Source organism: Tiliqua scincoides, chromosome 7 (genome assembly GCF_035046505.1).
Source record: "Tiliqua scincoides isolate rTilSci1 chromosome 7, rTilSci1.hap2, whole genome shotgun sequence".
NCBI lineage: Eukaryota > Metazoa > Chordata > Lepidosauria > Squamata > Scincidae > Tiliqua > Tiliqua scincoides.
This window is the reverse complement of record NC_089827.1, coordinates 45,588,123-45,609,441: the sequence shown is the minus strand read 5'-3', so window position 1 is coordinate 45,609,441 and position 21,319 is coordinate 45,588,123. Positions and strand designations below refer to the sequence as shown.

Here is a 21,319-nt window from a genome sequence, read left to right as displayed (position 1 = left end):
TCATGAGAGGCTGAAATCAGGAGCAAAGGACTAGCATGGCAGAACTACTTGTTTCTTGATGTTTCTTTGCTCAGTATCAACCCCAGTCCTAGCTACATTTCTCTCTCTGGGGAAAAAGCTACAGGGGAAAATGACACATTCAGAAGTTTTTGTTAAAAAAAAAAAAAAAAAGCAGCAACAAATCACCCTTTGCAATCTGTGTGCTATGTGTTTTAACTAAACGTAGGTAGTTAGGAAGAACATAGGATGAGGGTGTTTTGATTTTTTCAGTTAGGAAACAATACTAGCAAATGAGACTGACAGATGATGGAAAATTAGATCTGATTTTTTTTAGTAAAGGGATAGGTAGAGAGCTTCATGTAGCTTGTGCCCCCAGAAAGATCAAGTTGAACATATGAAGCTGCTTTGTACTGAGTCAGTTTATCTAGCCACTACTGTTTGCACTGACTGGAAGTGGCTCTCCAGGACTCTAGTCCGACTGATCTTTTTTCTCTGCCCAACCTACCAGTGTTGTTGATTGAATCTGGACCCTCCTGCATGCAAAGCATGTGCTTCGGTACTTAGCTACAGTCCTTTCTCAGGATCCCCTCGCTACAAAGCTGTTATGCTTCTCACTCTGGTGAAGTCCTCCAAACCGAATTGCCAAGTAATCTAGTTATTGCCTACTGCCTAAAAATATAGGAGATATGCAGGCAGTGGCATATGAAGAGGGTGGCTGGGGGGCTGGCTGGCCCCAGGAGCCAGGCTGCAATGGGTGTCCAAGAGACCTCCCCAAGATGGCAGAAGGGTGACTCTGGCTGCAGCTGCAATTTGGTTACAACTGGCTTGCAGTCATCTGCAAGAGAAGCATGTTTATTGGCATGATAATATACACAAAGGTCCAAATCCTAACCAACTTCCCAGCACTGGCATAATAGTGCCAATGGGCTGTGTGCTGCATCCTGCAGTTGGGGAGCACTCACGGTGGCTTCCTCAAAGTAAGGGAATGCTTGTTCCCTTATCTCGGAGCTGCATTGCCCTTATGTCGATGCTGGAAGGTAGGTTAGGATTGCGCCCAAAGTTACAAAGTTAACAGTATATATAAATGTATAAATATAAATATACAAAGTTAGTTACATAATGTTCACTGTCTGTGCTTCTTCTCTGCCCATTATTATTATTATTATTATTATTATTATTATTATTATTATTATTATTATTATTATTATTATTATTATTATTATTATTATTAATTTCATGTCTTGGCTATTATAAATAATTTTGTCATGGGGCACCAAAAATTGATGGGCTTCGTTGCCAAATGACCTTAGTATGCCACTGTATGCAGCTATAACTTTGTAATTTGAAAGATCTAGAACATTGTACCATGGGTAGCAAAATACTTTGAACCATGTCCTATTGATTCGATTGCCATGAATTCCTCCTAGGAAATCCTAGGCAGTTCTGTAAGGGGCTAGAGATCTCTGAACTGCCACACCTCAGAAACCTAGGACTCTTTAGGATGTTACCTCAGTGGTGTGGGAACCACTGAAACATTTCTTTGTTCCTTGTTGTTTTGGAATGTTGGAAGCCTGAATTTACATTGTAGGTCTTCACAGTGCAACTTCTTCTCATCCTGTGTTATGCAACTACTAGGAAGGGCAATACTGGTGTGAGAAGCAGCTCGTGTTATCTGTACCTCGTGTTATCGTGTTATCTGTTATCTGATGGATTGGGTTTCTACTATTATTGTGGGAAGGAGGTACACTGCTGTGGTCCCCATACTACTGAGGTAATAGGTAATATCAGAAGACTTTTACAGTTCTAGGTTATTGGAAGAGGACTGTAACTTCATGGAAACCATGTTAGAACAAGTCTCTTCTTGCCTACCTCCAGCCCTTACCTCGGTGAACTGGTATGGTGAAGCAGTGAGGTGTAATGGAACCACCTGACTTCAACTGGGGCGACTGTGTCCCTGCTCAGTCATGAAGCCTGTGAACTTGTCACAATCTCTCAGCCTTTGTAAGCTTTTTGTCAGACTAGAATGAGAGAACCTCCTCCTTGGAGCAGTACGTAGTGGCAGTGCTGTGAATCCGCATTAATCTTTTTGCCTCATGTTTTTCTTTGTAGTGCGACAACAACTGACTTCAGTTCTCTGATGCATTCCAAGGTATTTTCAAAAGTTGTGCCAGAACTTTGTAAATCGACACGTAAATCTTATCAAAAGCAGCCACAGGGTACTATGATGAGGATAACTTTGTTTTCTTTTAACATGGTGGAGGACTGCACAGCTCCATGCTTAAAGGAGTGCTGTGTTGACTTATATCCTGCTCATGGTTTGTTGTGCTTAGTGAGGCCTTCTGTTGAGGCTTCACATTTGTTATTATTATATAATACTTGATCACAGCCTATGCTGATTATATTCCGGAATTTGGAATCTTAACAAAATCCTGGGAATCACAGAGGTATCTTTGGAGGATTCTTGCTCTTCCAAGCAACTTTCCTCCTCTTCTTTTTCTTCTGATTATGACAATGACAATGATGATGATGATGATGATGATGATGATGATGATGATGATGAAATTTTAAATACCACAAAAAATGTTCACAAATGGCATCAAGCACTTCACTGGCATCAAGCAATTAAAAGGCGATGGTGTCATTTGAGGCTGGGAAATTGGGTTCACACATTCATATACAAACCTTGATCTTTCAAAGCCGGATTGCTCTCTAGTGGATATGAGAATTGCTTCCATTCACATTGTATGTAAAACCTTCATCCTTACCTCTGATCTGTGCTAGCTCTAATAAGCAAGTACGCAGGTACAAGACCTGAAACAGCATACGGGTCAGATAATAGCTTGCATTGGGTCAACTTGAAGTACAGTTCCTGTGGAATAATGCCTTTCATTTGTTCCCATTTCAGCTAATAGCTTTATACAAACTAAATACAAACTTTATATGGTAATTTGTGGATTAATTTAGGTGTGATCAGGGTGCTGTGTCTAATTCCTCCACTGCTATTATAGGGGTGGACTTAGACAACCTGCTAACAAGACATTCACATGGTGATCATCTTACTCTGGTGGAAGGAAGCTTTTTTTCCATTGGCAGGTTGTGCTCATTGGTGACAGAAAAATGTTTTTTGCTATGAGTTCCCTGGTGCTGAAAGTATCAAATGATCAGGCAAACTGTACAATACTGACAATAATCCCAAGTCCAAATCTTGCTCAGGTAATGCAAACCACGATTTAACTAGCATTTCATATGGCTGGCCCGCTGCCACACTGTATGTTCAGTTTTATAATCTATGCTTCCATGTGGTACATGAAAAAAGGGCTTGCAACCTCTTAAATTTAATAAACTGTATATGCTTTTAGCTGTAGGAAGTTGAGTGTAAGTCCTCTTCACTCAGACCAAAGAAATTTAGTGCCTGAAAAATGGAATGCTTTATTCATTTTTTATGCTTTACTCATCACTCCTAAATGTTTGGCTACAGTTCAAAAACTGCCAATTTAGCAGGGAGAAAAAGAGAAAGCAAGAACGGTGTTACCTGTTAACACAAGATAAGTGTTATCTTAACATTAGGAGGCCTTCATTACATGGAAATGTGTTTTTACTCCATCAGACACCAGCAGTGACAGAATTATTATAAGGTTCTTCTTGCATGAAATATTCCCAGGACAAATTCATGTTTTGCTCCACATGGTCTTGCGTAATTGCATAATAAGGATGCTTGCTAATGGAAGGGCATTTTCCTTCCCATAGAACATGAATGGTGTACACATGATTGCCAACACAATTGGAACAGTGAACTCCAAAGCCAATGGACAGCATCTACCTCAGGTAAGAGACCTGCTCAAACGTTGCTTAGTCTTGGAGGCTAGCCAGTCACCATGTCTCCTATTTCTGGGCAGCTAGAGATCAGTGGGCTACATCAAAGTAAAAAAGGATTCAACTATATACTCCAGGAAAAGGGCTTATGCTGAAACAGACTTCTGATAAACTAGCACCTTTGGGACCCAGATGGTTCTGGATTATTGGATATGCTGGACTATCAGGAGGTATTAGCAGGGCCAGAGCAAGAGAGACACAGAGATGGAAGCCTCTGCTGGGCTGAGGTGCCAATCGCATAACTTGGGCAGTCACAGGAGCTTGGAATGAATGCTGAACTCTGGACAGGAGCATGCCACACTTCAGCCTGCTCCTGGCACTGTACCCAGAGATCACACTGCTGCCTTAACCAGCCATGCCCAGTTTCAACAACCTAACCAAGTATGAGAGCTTCCAGCAAAACTTGCCCTGTGGCCCTAGATACCAGTGAGGGTCCGCTACTGCAGCAGCAGCTCCACTGGGATGCCCACATGGATTTGAGTCAGCCAGGCCACTACCAGCCTTGACTGCATTCATTGCCTCTGCAACCTCATGATGAATGGCCAAGGTGAGTGCCAGGGAGAGGCAGGAAAGAAGGTCAGAGTGTGGGGCAGGAAGATGCCATGCAATGTGTTCAACAGAATGCCCCATCAGTTGGGGAAGGGAAAGACGATCTGAGCTCTTGCCATCTTGATGCCAGACTATCAGGAGTACTGTATAATTGGATGGACTATTGGAGCTTTACTGTAGGATGATTCTAATAACCTTTTCTTTTACTGTAGTCAAGACAAACCTCCAGCTTTCTCCAGATGTAGGTTCTCTCTTCTCCTTAACAAAAACAGTGTCATCCCAAATGAAATACAGACAGGGCCCCATATCTGTGTGTCCCATATCCACTGACTCAGTTATCTGCGGACCACCACCACCACCACCCCCCATGCGCCCATTAACATTGTTAAAAAGCTTACCGGGGTGAAGTGTTCTAGTTTGAACAGGTTGCTATAAGCATTTAAGCTTATAGTGCCACAGAGCAGGCTGCTGAAAGCCTAAATGTTAGATGAAACTAGCACTAACTCTAAACAGGAAGCAGAAGATAACCACTTCCTATTTGGCGTTAGAGCTAATTTCATCCAGCATTCAGGCTTTTGGTGGCCTGCTCTGCAGCGCTATAGCTTAAATGCTTAAACTAGAACACTTCAGCAGGCAAGTCTGCATCAGCTGAAAGGTATTCTGTTGGAGCATGGCCTTCAAGCCCAGACATTTTTAATTGAACTATAAGAACACTGCACCCCTTCTATTTTTGTAGCAGCCCCCATATGTTCAGTTTCCGTATCTGCGAGGGCATCCATGGAATGGATCCTCCAAGGATAAGGGGACATGCCTTTACTCATCACCAGCTCTAATAAGAACATAAGAACAGCCTCACTGGATCAGGCCATAGGCCCATCTAGTCCAGCTTCCTGTATCTCACAGCGGCCCACCAAATGCCCCAGGGAGCACACCAGATAACAAGAGACCTGCATCCTGGTGCCCTCCCTTGCATCTGGCCTTCTGACATAGCCCATTTCTAAAATCAGGAGGTTGCACATACACATCATGGCTTGTAACCCATAATGGATTTTTCCTCCACAAACTTGTCCAATCACATGGAGCCATTTAGTGACTCCTCAATACACGAGCCCTAACATCCATCAAACATGTCATAAGCAGGGCAGTATGCATTCTATCCCTTTGCCAGTATGTCCTGCACTGTTGTTTCAATTCAGAATATACTGGGCCGCACTTGGTATCCTGAGATTCTCAGATTTCATATATATATAGAAGCAAGTTTCTGACTTTTATAGAACCATCCAATGCATGTTCCTCCAAAAGTAAGTCCAGTTTTGATCAATGGAACTTACTCTTAGGTAAATATGGATAGGCTGGTGCTGTTCAAAAGAACATTGAGAGAATATTTCCGAATGATCTCCATGCCTTTCCATTTCTCCATTCCCCAGTCTCATTAAACAGTTCCATAGAAAAAGTCATGATGGCAAGTTTAATTAATTAAAACTACAAATAGACATGTAAATATATTCAATATGCCCAATTTATGTCGAGTGCTGAGTTTGGTGTCCTGCTCATCTTGGTCATGGGCACCCTCCGTCCCTCTGCAATGTCCGTGTGTATTTCCAGGAAGCTGATATTCCATTTGACAGATGGACAATTGAGGCTGGGAAAGAGTCAGTGGCCCAAGACCATTCCGGACATAATTAATTGGAAATGGAAAGTCTGCCAAGTATGCCTTTGTCATGTGACTCAAGGATTATATGTTCCCAACAAAACCTGAGTAAACTGAATCTTTCTTCATAGGCTGCATGCAGATTACTGTTGATCCTTCATTTCTGCCATTGACCCAGCAGTTCTCAGGGACCGAGCAAAGTCTCCTATTCTGCATCGCTTTCGTTCCCAGGGCAAATAAGCTGCCTGTAATGCAGACATTCTAGCATCTGGGAAGTCACTCTTCCAGGCTAAACCAACTGTTATCTAATTGCCAATCTGTTACATAATAGGCATTCTAGCACAGTTGCCAGACACTTTCCACTTACTGCTGATCCTGTTTTGGTTACTAGATACTATTATTTCATTCTTCTTAAATCCTAACAATCTGAGAGTGGGGAAGGGGTTGTTTCACCTATAAAGGTAGAGTAAACTCTAGTCTGCACTGTGTGGTATTTAAGAGTCTCACTGACAAGTGAACTTTCCACAGTGGAACATAATTGGATTTGATCACCTTTTTAGCCTCTCCCAAGCCTCCCACTCTCCCACCAATATTTGTAGTGACCTGGCATCTAGCTGCTGTCAGTGGCCTATCAGTGAAACACCCTAGGCATTGCTGAGGTCCTGTGATGTTGCAGCCTCTTCACAAACATTCTGACTTCTGAGAGAGAAGAGGCAGCCTTTTGACAAGTTTTTGAATACATACAATGATACAGTATCACCTACAAGACACAAAGAAATATGATTTGCAAACCTGCAAATAATAGATTGGGCTGTGCAGGTGGGGCCTCAGGTGGGGCCTCAGCAAGGGATCTGTTCTTGGACCCCACGCGGATACAGCGGATAAGCAAATCTGCTATTTTTGATCCCTTAAGCCCTCTAAAGGGGACTGGAGCTCTGCTCCTGTCACCTCTGGAGGGCTTTCTGAAGACCTCAGAGGCCGTGCACGTCAGCCCACAGCCTCTGCAGGCTTCAGAACAGCCTGAAAGGTCAAAAAAAGAAAAGCTACTTCTGGTTTCTGGAGGAACGGTTTTAGTGCTTTATAAAGCATTAGTACTTGGACGGGAGACCGCCTGGGAATACCGGGTGCTGTAGGCTTATACCATAGTCTTTCGAGACTGAAGATTGCCAACCAGGAGGCCCAGAGAAGCCCTTCAGAAAGCCTTCCGGAGGTGACTGGAGCACAGCTCCAGTCTCCTTCTAAGGGTTCAGATGGAGCCAAGTCTGGCTCAATGTGGGTCCGGGGGACCTGCGCTGAGTCAGATCCAGAGATATAAAATCCATGAATAAACAGGCTCCACCTGTACATTGCCTTGAAATTTACAATTGAATTTCTGAAATTTTGGAAATCAAAGCATGCTTTCCACAAATTGTCTGGTTGATTGAACATTCTTATCATATATTAACTAATGGCTCTCAGTCAATGGCCAGGGGCCATTGGGCCAGGGGCCATTATGGAACAGAGAGGTAAGTAAAAGAAATTTTGAGTTACCTACTCTGCCACGCCTTGGTCCCCAATGGGTTTACTTGGATCTGTACCAGGTCTTTGGCTGGCACAAGTCTGAGTGGATCCAAGGGGCAAGACCTGAAAGGTGGCACTGGATTTTGGCACCACGGCTGCCACCAATATTTGTCCTCTGCCCTACCCTGACACATCCCCAGTTGGCCCTGATCCATGCCTTGATCCTCCTCATCACTCCTCCCATCTCTGCTGCCAACTTACCGGTGTCAGTGGTGGCTGGGCCCTCTTGTGGCATGCTAGCCATTCATTGGCCATTGCTGCAGCTACTGTACTAGTAGCCCAGGCCTTCCATCAACAGAACACAAACTCCATCATCAGAAGACCCACATAGGACTAGGCCATTAGTTAATAAAGCCATGATCCACCCTTGTCCCTACCAATCTTTCTCCCAGCCAAAATGCTGCTTACTTACCAAGGGTTTTTTTTTTTTTTTAGATTTCTAAATTTTGTTAAAAGTTTAAGCATCCTTCACTGGTTTTTATTTCTGCTGAGCTGAATTTATGATTGCCCTGATGCTGCTTTTCTTTAATTGCTTTTTAACTGTGTTTTAATTTGTTTAAATGGTTGTTTATGGAAACCACGTTGGGAATAAATATTGAAGGGCAGGGTAAAAACTGTCTAACGTACTAAAGAAGTACCAGTATTAAAAGTGACGATGTTGTTGATCGTACATTGGGTATTTGCTATGGGTAATAGGCAAAAAATGCACATACAGGTCCAGCCTTGTCGTACATGGATTTTTATGCACAGATTTGACTCAACACGATATCCCCTGCAAATGAGAAGAAATGCGCTGATTCCTGGAGAAAATGCACCCCTTTAATATCACAGTTTTAAAAACTGCTTTTAACTGTTGCAGAGAGATAGTCATACAAGTGATTACAGGTATAACCTAAGTATCCACAGATTTTTCTGTCTCAAAGCTGATGAAAAGGGCCCTTTAAATGAAAGGAAAACAGTCTTTTAATAATGCCAGTGAAATAGTGGAAATGGAAAAGGTGCAAAAGTGGGCAACTAAGACGATTGCTGGGCTGGGGCACCTTCCTTATGAGGAAAGGCTACGGCGTTTGGGCCTCTTCAGCCTAGAAAAGAGATGCCTGAGGGGGGACATGATTGAGACATACCAAATTATGCATGGGAAGGATAAAGTGGATAGAGAGATTCTCTTTACACTCTCAAATAACACCAGAACCAGGGGACATCCACTAAAATTGAGTGTTGTGAGAGTTAGGACAGACAAGAGAAAATATTTCTTTACTCAGCGTGTGGTTGGTCTGTGGAACTCCTTGCCACAGGATGTGGTGACGGCATCTGGCCTGGATGCCTTTAAAAGGGGATTGGACAAGTTTCTGGAGGAAAAATCAATTACGGATTACAAGCCATGATGTGTATGTGCAACCTCCTGATTTTAGAAATGGGCTATGTCAGATGCAAGGGAGGGCACCAGGATGCAGGTCTCTTGTTATCTGGTGTGCTTCCTGGGGCATTTGGTGGGCCCGCTGTGAGATACAGGAAGCTGGACTAGATGGGCCTATGGGCTGATCTAGTGGGGCTGTTCTTAGGTTCTTAATGCCAGAGAGGGCAGCCAGCTGACAATCCATCAATCATTCTCTCTTCAGGCTTCTCCCTTCCCCCTGAGCAGGAGAAAGAAGGCTAAATGGCAGCAATTATCACTTTCTCCATTCTTTCCCCCACATTGGGGCTCCTGATGAAGGGAGAGATTGCTGCCTCCTAGTGAAGCCTAAGCTCCTGGAGAGAGACTGATTGTGTGCATTTCAAAGGTCAGCAAGGCTGTTTTTAAATCACCGAGGAAAGAGACTTTGTTTTTTTTAATTGTTTTGCTATAGTGTGTTTTTTGCCATTCACGTGAGTTCTGGGAACTGAACCCTCAAGAATCATGAGACTCAACCCGTATTTGCTGTGGGTAGTAAGCAAATAATTCAAGATCAGTGTGTAAAATAGTGTTTTAAATATCCCCTGAACATTATTGACACGTGCTTGAACTTCACTCCCCTGAGCAGTAAAAAGTTCCAGGACTGCAGCACTACCCAGGCTTCCATTGCAAGAGAGAGTTCCAGAAGTTTATAGTGTTATGGTGGTAAAATATACTAGAATTTGTTTTATGTACAAATGTACTGGTTGAATATTGAAAGGGGGTAGATAGCAGAACGCTCCTACAAGCAAGAGCTGGTTACATGTGTTTTTAGACACAACAGGTGCTGCTGCAGGTTTCCAGCTCCTCTCTCAGCCCCATTCCCAGCTTCAGCCTCTGATCAGATGTGCCCATCTCTGGTTTCAGTTCAGATGCCACTAGCATGTCATTGCTTTCCTTTGTTCTCTGACTGCCTCATGTGCTCACCTCATGTCCTCCCACTCAGGTGTAGCACGTGACATTCCATAAAGCCCACCTGCCTTCCTCCTCCTCCTTGGGACGTCTCCCATTAAGATGTATTCTGGATCATTGACAGCTCTTTAGGGGAGCCTCAGTAACTTCTAAGCTACCAGGCAGTATCTGCACTTGCAGAAAACAGTTGGGCAGACAATATTCTGCATTTAAGAAATGAGATCATCACCTCATATTTATAAATGTGACCCCTTACCTTATTACTTTGTTCCCTTACGCTGATGTTTTGCAGTGGTTGTTTGGAATCAGACACTGGACTTTAAGGTCTTTAATGTGCTGAGCAATGTGAAATGTCAGCACTGAGCTTTAAATGAATTAAATATCTGTGTATTACTCGGAGAGGGAGAGACACTCAGCAGTGCTAGAACTGGTTGCATTTACAGGGCATGGTTTCTTTACAGGCTCAGATCCTTGTTCTGCCATCTCAGCCTCAAAATTTGGACCTGCACAACAATCACCGGTACCCGTCCAGACATGATCATATTATCTGCAAGTGCCTCTCGCTGAGCATTACCTATGCGGCCACCATTGGGGGGCTCACTACCATCATTGGCACCTCCACTAACCTCATCTTCTTAGAGTATTTCAACAAGTAAGTGAGACCCATCTAACGCACTCCGTGCAGAGCCTGATTACAAGGGACAGATTGCTCCTCCTCCAGCAGGTCTCATACCACAGTGGCCTAAGGGGGCTGGCAGGTGGGATGAGGGCATTTACTAGCTTTCCATGCTTACAGCACAAACCTATGTCATGTCTACTCACTAATTCCATTGTGTTCAATGGAGTTTACTACCGGGAAAGTGTGTTTAGGATTGCAGCCATGCGGTGCAATCCTATCTTGCGCTGGAATAGCAGTTCTAATTGACTACCTGCCTGACTTTGTTTTGCTTTGTTTTAACTACTTTTATTTAACATGGTTTTTGGAGTCTACAGGAAGTCCTAGAACCAAACCCCAGTGGGTGCTAAGGTTTGTAGGTCATCACCTTTATCAGTTCAATGCAGGAAGATTCTTCTAGATCAGATTCCTGGGGTGAAGTGTATGAAGAGCAAGCAGTTGGAATATAATGGAAGGCTTCGGCTGTAGTTGAAGATAGGGACACATTTGAGGAACCAAAAATGCTGCAGCCTGCAGACCTGTGGTCTTTTCCAAGCCTTTTATCTAGTCCTGCTCTGATAGAAGCCCAGGCTAGTTATCATCTTCTAAGGCAGGGGTCTCCAAACCCCGGCCCGGGGGCCAGATGTGACCCAAAGCCAGCCTCTTTTCTGAAGTCAACCTCTTGTCTCCTGAAAGCCTCTGGCCCACTCAGCTGAACATGACCAGACCTGTGCTCTGATTATGTCTGGAGGGTGTTCTGAGGGCCAGAGAGGTTGAATGAATGAGCCCATTCATTCATTTATTCACTTATCTAAGTTCCATCTCTAATTTATTTATTTAAATTTTATATTTAAATTTTTTTCCGGCCCTCCACACCATGCCAGATATTTGATGTGGCCCTCTGGCCAAAAAGTTTGGAGACCTCTGTTCTAAGGCAACCCCTCTTTTATCAGCTTGGTAGATACAAGTTCCCATAGACGACAGTGTAAGATGTAAGCATACTTACAGTACAATTCTTTACATGTCTCCTGAGAAGTAAGTCCCATTGAATTCACTGGGACTTACCCCAGGTATGTGTCTATAGGATTGCATCCTTAGGCCACAATCCTAAACTATTTTCCAGCACAATGGGCAATATAAGGGCAATGCAACTCCAAGGTAAAGGAACAAACATTGCCCTATCTTGAGGAGGCCTCCATGACTGCCCCCCAACTGCAGGATGCGGCACATGCCCCACTGGCACAGCTATGCCAGTGCTGGAGAGTTGGTTAGGATTGCGCCCTTTCTCACTGAACTCTGAGCAGACATATTTAGGACCAGACTATAAGTTAACCACCTTCCAGCAAGGACGAAGTGTGTTTGCACAGAAGGCTCTGTATGAGAGAGATGTACCCTCTTTGATAGATCCTTCTATAGAAAGTCCTTTGGACAACTGAAACTGCCTTCTTCTGTGTCAAACCAGTGGTCCATATAGCTTAGTATTATCAACCAGTGCTTCAGTCTGGTGTCTTCCCCAGTCTTATCTGGAAATGCCAGGGATTGAATTGTCAACTTTCAGCATGCAAAGCAGTTGCTCTACCACAGGGCTACAGCTCCATTGCCAAATGAATTTTGTCCTTAATAGAAGATGGATTATACAGACTTCTAGCCAGGTTCTAAACAAGTCCACTAAGTTTTTTACATAGGCATCTTCTGGAACTGGCTTTTGAGGCTTGTGCTGATGAACCTCCTTCAGCCACATCACAGATATGAAATTGCCTTCTGCCAAGCCAGACCAGTGGCCTACCTAGTCCAATATTGTCTGTATTGTCAATTTTAGCTGACAGTAACCAGCTGCAGGTGGAATGTTTTGTTGTGCAGTTATGGCTTCTTCCCTACCTGGCCACATCACAGATACATCATTCAAACTCCAGGGAAAGAATCTCCATGGAGACTATTTCAGCTCATTTTTCCCTTTGGTCTTTATAAATGCTTTTTTTCCCCTAACCACCCAATTCTAGCCAGGTCTTCACAGAAGTAAATTCTGTTCATTACAGCCGAAGTGCTCAAAGCACTTCGTACATTATCTTAATAATCATTACAACAGCCCTGATGGGAAGGCGGTCCTGCCCCTAAATTATGGCTGGGAAACTGAAATTAAGACGTAACAGCTTTCTTACGCCACCTAGAGAATTGGTAGCTAACTGGAAACGAGAAATTGGCTGACTTTTGTCATCACTCTGAACAGTACACTCCAGTTTCCTTTTAATTTCTGTTTACACTCTCCGTTTAGTTCTGTATCACTGTAGGCTCTGTACTGGAAAAAAAAAAGAGAAAGAAAGAATTCATTTTCTTTTGTGGATAGTGCCATCTGTTCTAGTGATTTGTTCCCCCTGCAAAGTAATAATCTTCCAAGTGCAACATCATTATGCTTTTTAATGTAACCAATTATGTTAACAATAGTTGAGAAATTAATGAAGCCAAAGGCGTGCCTAAACGACTTCCGAAGAAAAATGATCTGATCTTCTGAATGTTTTTGTGCAAGTTATTTGCTTCAAGGGTTTAATAAAAAGGAAATAACAGGGGGAACATAACTGGGGGGGACCAGTGGAGATTCAGACCCCGGTACTACCTGGGGCCACAACTGCAGGCTGCCATCCTCCCCCAGTGGCTGAGGTGCCATCCCATCCATCAGTGGGCTGACACCCCCTGCTTCCCTTCTGGAGGCCCATGGAGGCTGCGCACCCCCAACCCGACCCTCTGAAGGTTTTTTAAAGGCCTTGGAGGGCTGAAAAGCATCACTTTTGGTTTCACGGAGGGCTGAAAAGCATCACTTCTGGTTTCATGGAGGAAACTGAAAGTGATGTTTTTTGGTCCTTATAAGGCATTCTGAAGACCAAGGAGGCTGGAAATCCAGCCATTTTGTAACATTTATTTACATGAGCAAAAAGTTGGCAGTTGTTATCGCTGCGATTCTCCTGAAGGTCACACACTGTGCTCTCTGGGGGGCTTCTCAGTGTAGTTTCTTTATTGCCATCACAGACCAGTATAATCCGGGGATATTTGGTTGGCCATGAGGAGAGATGTGGAACCAGAGACATTTTTGGTCTGTTCAGCAAGACCCTTATGATGATGGCTATTGACTGCAGCGGCTTAATCCTAATATTGAAGGATGTTAGGGAGCTTCATGGAGGTCAAGCCATGGAGGTCAATGGCTACTCGTCATGTACCGCTTGCAGGGTAGCAAGAGTGGGAGAGGGTCTATTCCTTCATGCTTGCTTCTGAAGGCATTGGCCTTGAGTGAAAACTGGATGCTGGACTAGTTCAACCTTTAATGTGTTCCAGCAGAGTCTTTATGTTTTTAGTTGTACATCTCAGGTTTTTTGAACACCTAAAATTGGAAGTGCGCTACAACATGCAGTTGCATTAGGCATATGACAGACAGCCAAGATTGGCAGCAGTCCTATATATATGTCACCCATATATATCACCCATATATTTGGTGACAAACATGGGTTTGTTGCTGTGCAATGTGTGGAATGGCCCTTGATTGAGGTAACACATATCCATACACTAAAAAGCTATCTATACACTAAAAACATATTACCTTGCTGAGTAAACGTTCCTACTTTCATGTATTACTATATCTCTTAGTCAAGTGTTCGTAATTTAGGATTGCATAGGAACATAGGCTGTTTCTGGCCCCCCCCCCCAAAACTTTTCCCTTACTCTGCGCATCAAGACTACCTATTATCTTTGTTGAAATGGACAGAAAGAATGCTGGAGCAAGACTTAAGCTGATTGATTGTGGTTGTGTGTCCAAGATGCATCATGAAATGACTGAGAACTTACTGAGAGGTTCTAAGATTCTTATGACTAGTAAACATCAGAGAAGTGAAGCTTTGAAATAAAACCTTGCTTGGCTAAAGTCTAGGAGGTAGCAGGGATAGCCCACACAACTAAATACAGTAAATCAATTTAAGAAAAAGCGGGGGGGGGGGAGTACATTTAAAGACACTTGGGCTGCAATCCTAACCAACTTTCCAGCACTGACATAAGGGCAATGCAACTCCGAGGTAAGGGAACAAACATTGCTTTACCTTGAGGAGACCTCCATGACTGCCCCCCAACCACAGGATGGAGCACACGCCCCTCTGGCACAGCTATGCCAGTGCTGGAATTTTGGTTCGGATTGCGCCCTTGGTCTCTGTATGTCAAATTTATGCCAAAGAAATAGAACATGGAATTTAATTTATAGTAATTGTTGATTTTGGTTTAATGATCAAATGATTAATGAGTATTTTGCAGGCACTTTATTTGATAATGAGATTCAATCTTGTTCTATTTTTAATTGCACCTGCTCATATTTTTGCACTATCGTTGTCACTTTTGATAGTCACAGATGTTCAGTTTACCTAAGAACATTTTTTTGCTATTTACTTACAACAACAATGAAAACAAAATTAAAAGCCAAATCACATGTTCACACTAAAGGTGTGATGTGGCCCAGTGGCTTTTTTTTTGGGGGGGGGGGGGGTTAAATAAAGCTGTGGGGAGTGTGCAGGAAAAGTGATCATGAGATGCATATTCTTGATCCTTTATGTTATTCTTTTGTTTATAGCCATTACCCCAATGCTGATGTGGTCAACTTTGGAACCTGGTTCTTGTTCAGCTTTCCCATCTCTCTCATCATGTCAGTGCTGACCTGGTTCTGGATGCATTGGCTTTTCCTGGGTTGCAAGTAAGTTGGGTCTGCAAGACTGGTGTTAGGGTATTAGGTCCTAAATGTGGCCCGATGTGAGGTAAGGTGTTTGTTTGCTTGGTTTGATTGATTCATTGATTGACTGATAGTACAAGGGTGTGGCAAAACCTAATGAAACTGCAACAGGTATGTGGGGGACAAAGTGCATTCTCCCCCTCATGGTTTTGATCACAATCACACCCCTCCCACATACTCCAATCCTAACCACACTTTCCTGAGAGTGTTTCCCTATTGAACAAAACAGAACTTCTGAGTAGACCTGGTTATGATTGTGCCCTTAATTTTATAAACTTTTCCCCTGAAAGTCAATGAAAGCCCCCCCCCCCATACACTATTAGTTAACAAATACCTCCACCCCTCCACACTGGGCCATGTTGCACGTTTAATCTAGCTTAGGACTGGTTCTGGCTGGAAGATGGCAGCAGCCTCTGGTTGCCTCTGGCCTTATCTAGCTTTGAACATGGAACTGCTCCTTGTGCTTTGATCCGTCAATCTCCTGAGCCTTCTGTTTCCTAATAAAAATGGGCTATAAGAAATCAGAAGTAATTTATAATCCTGTAACAAGTCCTAACATGATCCACAATGCTTTCACAAAGAGCATTAAGTTGCAGTTCTAAGTATTCAGCATCAGTTGTTTTTTTTTTATTCATATGAGAATTAAAGCTAAAGCATTAGCAATGCATTATGAAACATGAGCAAATTCTGAGGCTCATTAAGTTCTGCCTCCTGTTCACTCCAGTGTGTTTTAGACTAGAAATTTGGTGCCGAACTATCTTTATAGCCAAGGGGAAGGAAAGATGCAAAAGAGCCAATGGCCATTTTAACTAAGCCAGGAGTCACCAGACCCAAGCCAATTATTGAGAGTCCATTTCTAAAGTTAGGTTTCTTTTATCCATATGACGGTGCTCTTCTTTCCTCCTCGCTTTGGCTTCCTTTTCCTTATGTCCATTTCAAAAAGTCTACATCTTATGTTGACACAGCTGCACATTATTGTCCCTGTTTGTCTCCATTCTTTATGTAGTTCCTATGCATCTTCCAGTGATCTACATTCTGGTACCAAACCTCTTCATTAAACCATGCTGGTGTCTCTTGTGCTTCTGTTCATTTTCTCTATCTGCACCCAGGGCCTTTGAGAGGAATTTTATCAGGGGGTACAAAGTTTCTTTTAGGTCCCTTCTCAAAAGCGGGGGAGGGGGAGGGGGGGAACAGTGTGGGGGGGAGGATGGCAATAGTCTTTGAGCCAGACTAGCCAGAATAGTCTTTGAGTTCAGGTCTTCCTGGTGCAGAGACCAGGTCTACCTGCCCACATGGTGCCCGGCAAAACACAGTAATATGGAAAACCAAATGCACTCCTGAGTCTTTCTAAAAACTTTTAAATGTAGAAAACCATTACAGAAAATTAGCATCATCGTATTTAGGGTCACACTAAAATGGAAAGTGTCCTTTGTGTATGAAAATTTACATCTCTACACTCCTTCATGGTAAGCAGATCCACAAACCAAAGAGCTACTGTAGCAGGCCAGTTTCCTCCAGATTTAACACAGTGTAAAGGAGTGTCATGTATGCATTCTTTAGCCCAGTGCATATGGCTTGTGGCAGCAGCCGCTACCATGTCCACAGTAGTGCCCCCAGCATCCCACGTGGGCAGCAAGTTCGGGTGAGATCAGAAAATGTAAGATCCCGGGCAATTACTGTGTCCTCTCCTTTGGCTCCTGGGCTCCATTTTTTCTCCTGGGCCTAGGTACAAATCACCCCCTGCACCTCCCTCAAGTGGCAATTTCAAGACCAATCTATTTTCCCAAACTTTTTCCACTTTCAGGAGCTTGCAGGATGACAGAAGTGTCATTGTATTTGCGGAGTAAAGGGCTGCCGCCAGTTTTGCAAATCATGATTTCTGCATATTTATCTGCCGCGCCCCCCCCCCACACAAGGCACCACATCATAAAAACAGTGCCTCCTCATAAGTGCTCTTGTGTTCAGCAGACCCACAAGCCCCCAAGGCAGTCATGTGGGGGGTACTGCCTAGTGTGATCCAGTCTTTAAAATACTTCAGTAGCCCTTGTACTTCCATCACACTATCATTCATCTGAAAGATACTTTTATGCACTCTTTTCCATCAAACTTCCACTGTGGTTGACAAAGGAATGGTAAGCAGTGGCGTGCAGGGGTGCGCAAAGGAATGGTAAGCAGTGGTAAGCATGGGGTGCAAAGCACTAAAAGTTTTGCAGTGAGCCTCACTGTAGCATGCAAGCAGCCCCTACCCCTTCCCTTCTGAACCATTCCAGGCGGTAGGAGCAAAGCAGAGACTTATGCCTCTGTTTTCCTCCTACCACCTGGAATGCCTCTGAAGGGGAATGGGAGGGACCACATGCAAGCTGCTGTGAGGCTCCCTACAAAACTTGGTGCTTTGCACCCCCTTTAGCTATGCCACTGATGTTAAGCAACATGAGAGCAAAAGCCAGGGGACAATGCACGACCCCTTCCATTAAAGGAGGGTGCCCAGTCTTGATGACTCCACAAAGATTTTCTCCTTGATCTCAAGGCCTGCCCTTGATATGCATATAGAGAGAGAAGAGCTCTAAAGCCATTCAACCATGTAATGTACTTGTTATTGCCTTGCTTGAAGAGAAGCAGAAAATGTGCACACCTGTCATGGAAGAGAAAGATGTTTTGGGGGCTTCACCTTCTACATTTCAGGAGCTTCCAGTGATTTACAGCTTGCTTGTACTTGTCTGTAAATGCTCTAGGAGGGACCAGGACATTTCTGATTACCTCTTGCTGAGATGGACAGTGATTTAAGAGCAGGGTTGTAGTTCATCGTAGAATACATACTGTGCATGCAGGATGTCCTGGGGGCAATCCCTGGCATCTGCAGATAGGGATTTAGACTTTCAACCTAAATCCCCATGTGGGGATGCGGTGGCACCTGCACCAGCTAGGCTCCATTCCACAGGGATTTTTGACTGCTGGAGGCCTTCTCAGAGTAAGGGGACATTTGTCCACTTGTCCAGGGTAAGCCAGCAGCCTCAATGGGTCAGCTCAGACCTGTGCCAGTGATATAGCTGGTGCAAATCTGAGTTGATCCATGCAGACAGATCAGCCCAGGAAGGGCTTTGGGATTCAGTGCATGCCGGCACCACCAATCCCGCCCCTTCCCGAGACCAATCTGCTCATACCTGCCCATCCCCATCTATCCCACCCCCTTCAGCTCCCTCGCTGCCCTTCCCTGACCCCTGCACTGGACATATGTGCTCTGGTGGACCTCTGTCTCTGCACCAGCAGGAAGGCTCCTGCCTTCCCACCAGTATGCCTCCTACTGCAATGCACTTTACGGCACTTTTATGGCAGCAGGCACCGGTGGAATGTACATTCTGCTGGCGCAGGCCCTCAATAGAATTGGGCCTTGGTCATTGGAGGCAGACTGATTTGTTCATCTGAAGTTTTGACTCAGTTATGGCTTAGACTGTTGGGAGACACAGCTGATCTTAGGCCAAAGCACTCTTTTTGGGGCTCATGTGTTTAGAGCTACAGAAATGTTGACATCAGTGCTTACTTAGCTTTGGAGGTACGATGGGTTTTGTTCGAAGGAAAAGAAATATAATCTCAGATTATGTAATATGTAATATTATAATCTCAGTGTTGGGAGGGTTAGGACAGATGAAAGAAAATATTTCTTTACTCAGTGTGTGGTTAGTCTGTGGAACTCCTTGCCACAGTCTGTGGTAACGACATCTGGCCTGGATGTCTTTAAAAGATTGGACAAGTTTCTGGAGGAAAAATCCATTACAGGTTACAAGCCATAATGGGTATGTGCAACCTCCTGATTTTAGAAATGGGCTACGTCAGAATGCCAGATGCAAGGGAGGGCACCAGGTCGCAGGTCTCTTGTCGTCTTGTGTGCTCACTGAGGCATTTGGTGGGCCACTGTGAAATACAGGAAGCTGGACTAGGTGGGCGTATGGCCTGATCCAGCGGGGCTCTTCTTATGTTTTTATATTTGCTCTTGTACCACGCTCTTGTGCCAGTTCCATTTATTTGACTTGTGCTTGCCCTGACATTGTGTTCAGTAGGTGAAACCAAAGTCACTGATTTCAACAAAACCTGCTCCCTTGAAATATAAGGGGAAAGCATGAAAAGTAAAGGTATGATCAGAGGCTCTCTCTCGCCCAGTGGCAGGTGGTCCTCCTAGCCAAGTCAATGGAGTGGGCCATGCAACTTCACGTCTTCTTCTGCAAGTCTTTATTTAACAACCCAACTCAGCACTGAGCTAATATTACTAACCTAGTTCATTTGCACCGAACAGGTACATGTTGCTGTCATATTGTTGAACAGCCTTATGCCTCCCTTGCTGTTGATGCTACTCAGCAAGCATTTTGTTCTTTTTTTTGCTTTGCTATGCTTTAGACGCATTTGTTCTCACAGTAATGTCGCATAGGCATTTGTTCTCACATATCTTAATGGCCCTTTTGACCCACAAGAGTTTTGTTTACAAATATCTGTGATCTCACCATATCAGATATATAGCATCGTGGCATTATCAAACAAATCTCAAGGGTTACTACAGCCAGCCTGAATATCCAAAAGGCAGCGGCATCACTAGGGTTTGCGACACCTGGGTGCGGGAGGCCAGCGCGTCACCTCCATTATGGACCTCCTCCCATGTAGTGGGCAAGGCAATGCCCTGGGAAGTGGGCATGGTGATGACCCACTGCCCCACACCCACTGGTTTTCTGGCTCTAACATTTGATATAATAGAGATACTTCAACGTGGTTTGTTTCACTGCGTTCTGCATGAAATTGCACATCGAATGATATATAACATGATGGTAATATTTAAAAATACCAAGATTTTAAAAATTTTGGTCAGTAGTGATGTCACACACACACACACACACACACACACACACACACACACACACACCAACAACAACAACAACAACAACAACAACAACATCACCCAATGTAACCCACACTCCCCAGCAACGCCACTGCCTAAAGGGCAACTGAAGCTGAGGCAAAGAGGAAGAAAAATGTCACCAAGAAGTAGCCTGGATTGGGGCACGGAGCACAGGGCTCTGAACAGCCTCAAAAAAAGCCTGAATGAGGTGAGATGAGTTACTTTTCCCCCCCATGAGCTGAATCTCACATGTGCATTTCAAGGTGAACTGTGAAATTGAAGTCTTGGTGATGCAGCTCAAGCCTCAGTTATGTAATTTAATTAATTACCTCTGTCCATGCTTCAAATTATTCTCAGCTTTAAAGAAACATGTTCTGTAAGCAAGAAGAAGAAGACCAAACGGGAAGAGATGTCTGAGAGGAAAATCCAAGAAGAATATGAGAAACTGGGAAAGATCAGGTAAGGCTTACGAACTGGAGGTCCTGCTTCTTGTACCCCCAACTGTGGCTCAGGGAATAGCAGGTTGTCTTATTTTAAGCACAAGGTGGCCCAGGTGTAGTGTGGCACAGCAAGTTGGAGTTGCAGAACTCTGGAGAGCTCCAAGTGAACAAAGACTCAGAAGAGGAAGGGGGCCTTAAATACATCCTGGCCGAGACTACCCCTCCCAGCTCCACCTCCTGGCCAGAGAGAGTTAAAAGGGGCAGCCTCTGACCAGAGTGTTACACTTCTCTGTGGGTCCATCGCGTTCTTCTTGGCCCATTCCTGGCACTGATGTGCAGGCTCAAGCACTTACAGTTTCTGAATGTGGCAAAGTGGCATCACTGGAGTTTGTGTCGCCCGGTGCAGGAGGCCAGCATGTTACTCCCATGAGGAACCTCCTCCCACACAGTGTGCAGGTCAGTGCCCCAGGCAATGCATGTGTGGATGCACCATCACCCCACCCCTGCTGGTTTTGAGGCTATAACTTTTGATAGAATAGAGATATTTTGACGCAGTTTGCTCCATTGCATTCCGTATGAAATGACGCATCAAATGATGTATAGTATGGT

The 21,319-nt window shown here is 44.2% G+C and overlaps 1 protein-coding gene across 1 annotated transcript in view; it reads left to right on the top strand.

Moving 5' to 3' along the window:
* Positions 1–21,319, top strand: part of SLC13A4 (solute carrier family 13 member 4) — a 60,375-nt gene that overhangs the window by 26,595 nt on the left and 12,461 nt on the right. The window contains exons 7-11 of the mRNA XM_066634449.1: positions 2,110–2,149; positions 3,748–3,825; positions 10,439–10,629; positions 15,233–15,352; positions 20,628–20,729. Coding sequence (XP_066490546.1) covers positions 2,110–2,149; positions 3,748–3,825; positions 10,439–10,629; positions 15,233–15,352; positions 20,628–20,729 — 531 coding nt within the window. The remainder of the gene's footprint in view (positions 1–2,109; positions 2,150–3,747; positions 3,826–10,438; positions 10,630–15,232; positions 15,353–20,627; positions 20,730–21,319) is intronic.